The sequence below is a fragment of the Gekko japonicus genome, unplaced genomic scaffold (assembly GCF_001447785.1).
Source record: "Gekko japonicus isolate JY-2015 unplaced genomic scaffold, Gekko_japonicus_V1.1 scaffold1727, whole genome shotgun sequence".
Taxonomy (NCBI): Eukaryota; Metazoa; Chordata; class Lepidosauria; order Squamata; family Gekkonidae; genus Gekko; species Gekko japonicus.
In genome coordinates, this window is record NW_015161451.1 from 289,612 (window position 1) to 290,238 (window position 627).

The 627-nt window shown below is 60.6% G+C and overlaps 1 protein-coding gene across 1 annotated transcript in view; it reads left to right on the plus strand.

Moving 5' to 3' along the window:
* Positions 1 to 627, plus strand: part of LOC107125630 (very long-chain specific acyl-CoA dehydrogenase, mitochondrial-like) — a 26,976-nt gene that overhangs the window by 18,982 nt on the left and 7,367 nt on the right. The window contains exon 13 of the mRNA XM_015429067.1: positions 257 to 358. Coding sequence (XP_015284553.1) covers positions 257 to 358 — 102 coding nt within the window. The remainder of the gene's footprint in view (positions 1 to 256; positions 359 to 627) is intronic.

Genomic DNA, 627 nt, shown 5'->3' on the forward strand with positions numbered 1-627 from the left:
CCTTTTATCATTCGAGTTGCTCTTTTCTGCACTTTTTCCAAAGCTATAATATCCTTTTTAAGGTGTGGTGACCAGAATTGCACACAGTATTCCAGATGAGGTCGCACCATTGATTTCTATAGGGGCATTATGATATTGGCTGATCTGTTTTCAATACCCTTCCTAATAATCTCCAGCATAGCATTGGCCTTCTTTATTGCAGTCACACACTGTCTCGACATGCTCCCTCCCTCCCTCCCTCCCTCCCCCCTGGCAGGAGGCGGGCGTGGAGCGCGTCGTGCGGGACCTGAGGATCTTCCGCATCTTCGAGGGCACCAACGACGTCCTCCGCTTGTTCGTGGCGCTGGCCGGCCTGGAGGTGACCCGTGCCCCCCCTCCGGCGCCCTCCCCATCACCCCCATGCCACACCCACCACGCGCTGCCTCTCGCCCAGGATGGCGACGGCTCCCCTCGGCCGCCATGCATGGCTTCCCCCCCCCCGCTTCGGGGCAATTGGCTGCTGTTGGTCTGGCCCCCGAAGGGTGGATTCCTCCTCCTCCTCCTCCTCCTCCCGGCAGAAGCCCGTGGGTTAGTCGGGGCCGAGCTCGGGCTGGCAGCCATGGAGTGCCCCTTCCCTCCGTGGCCGGA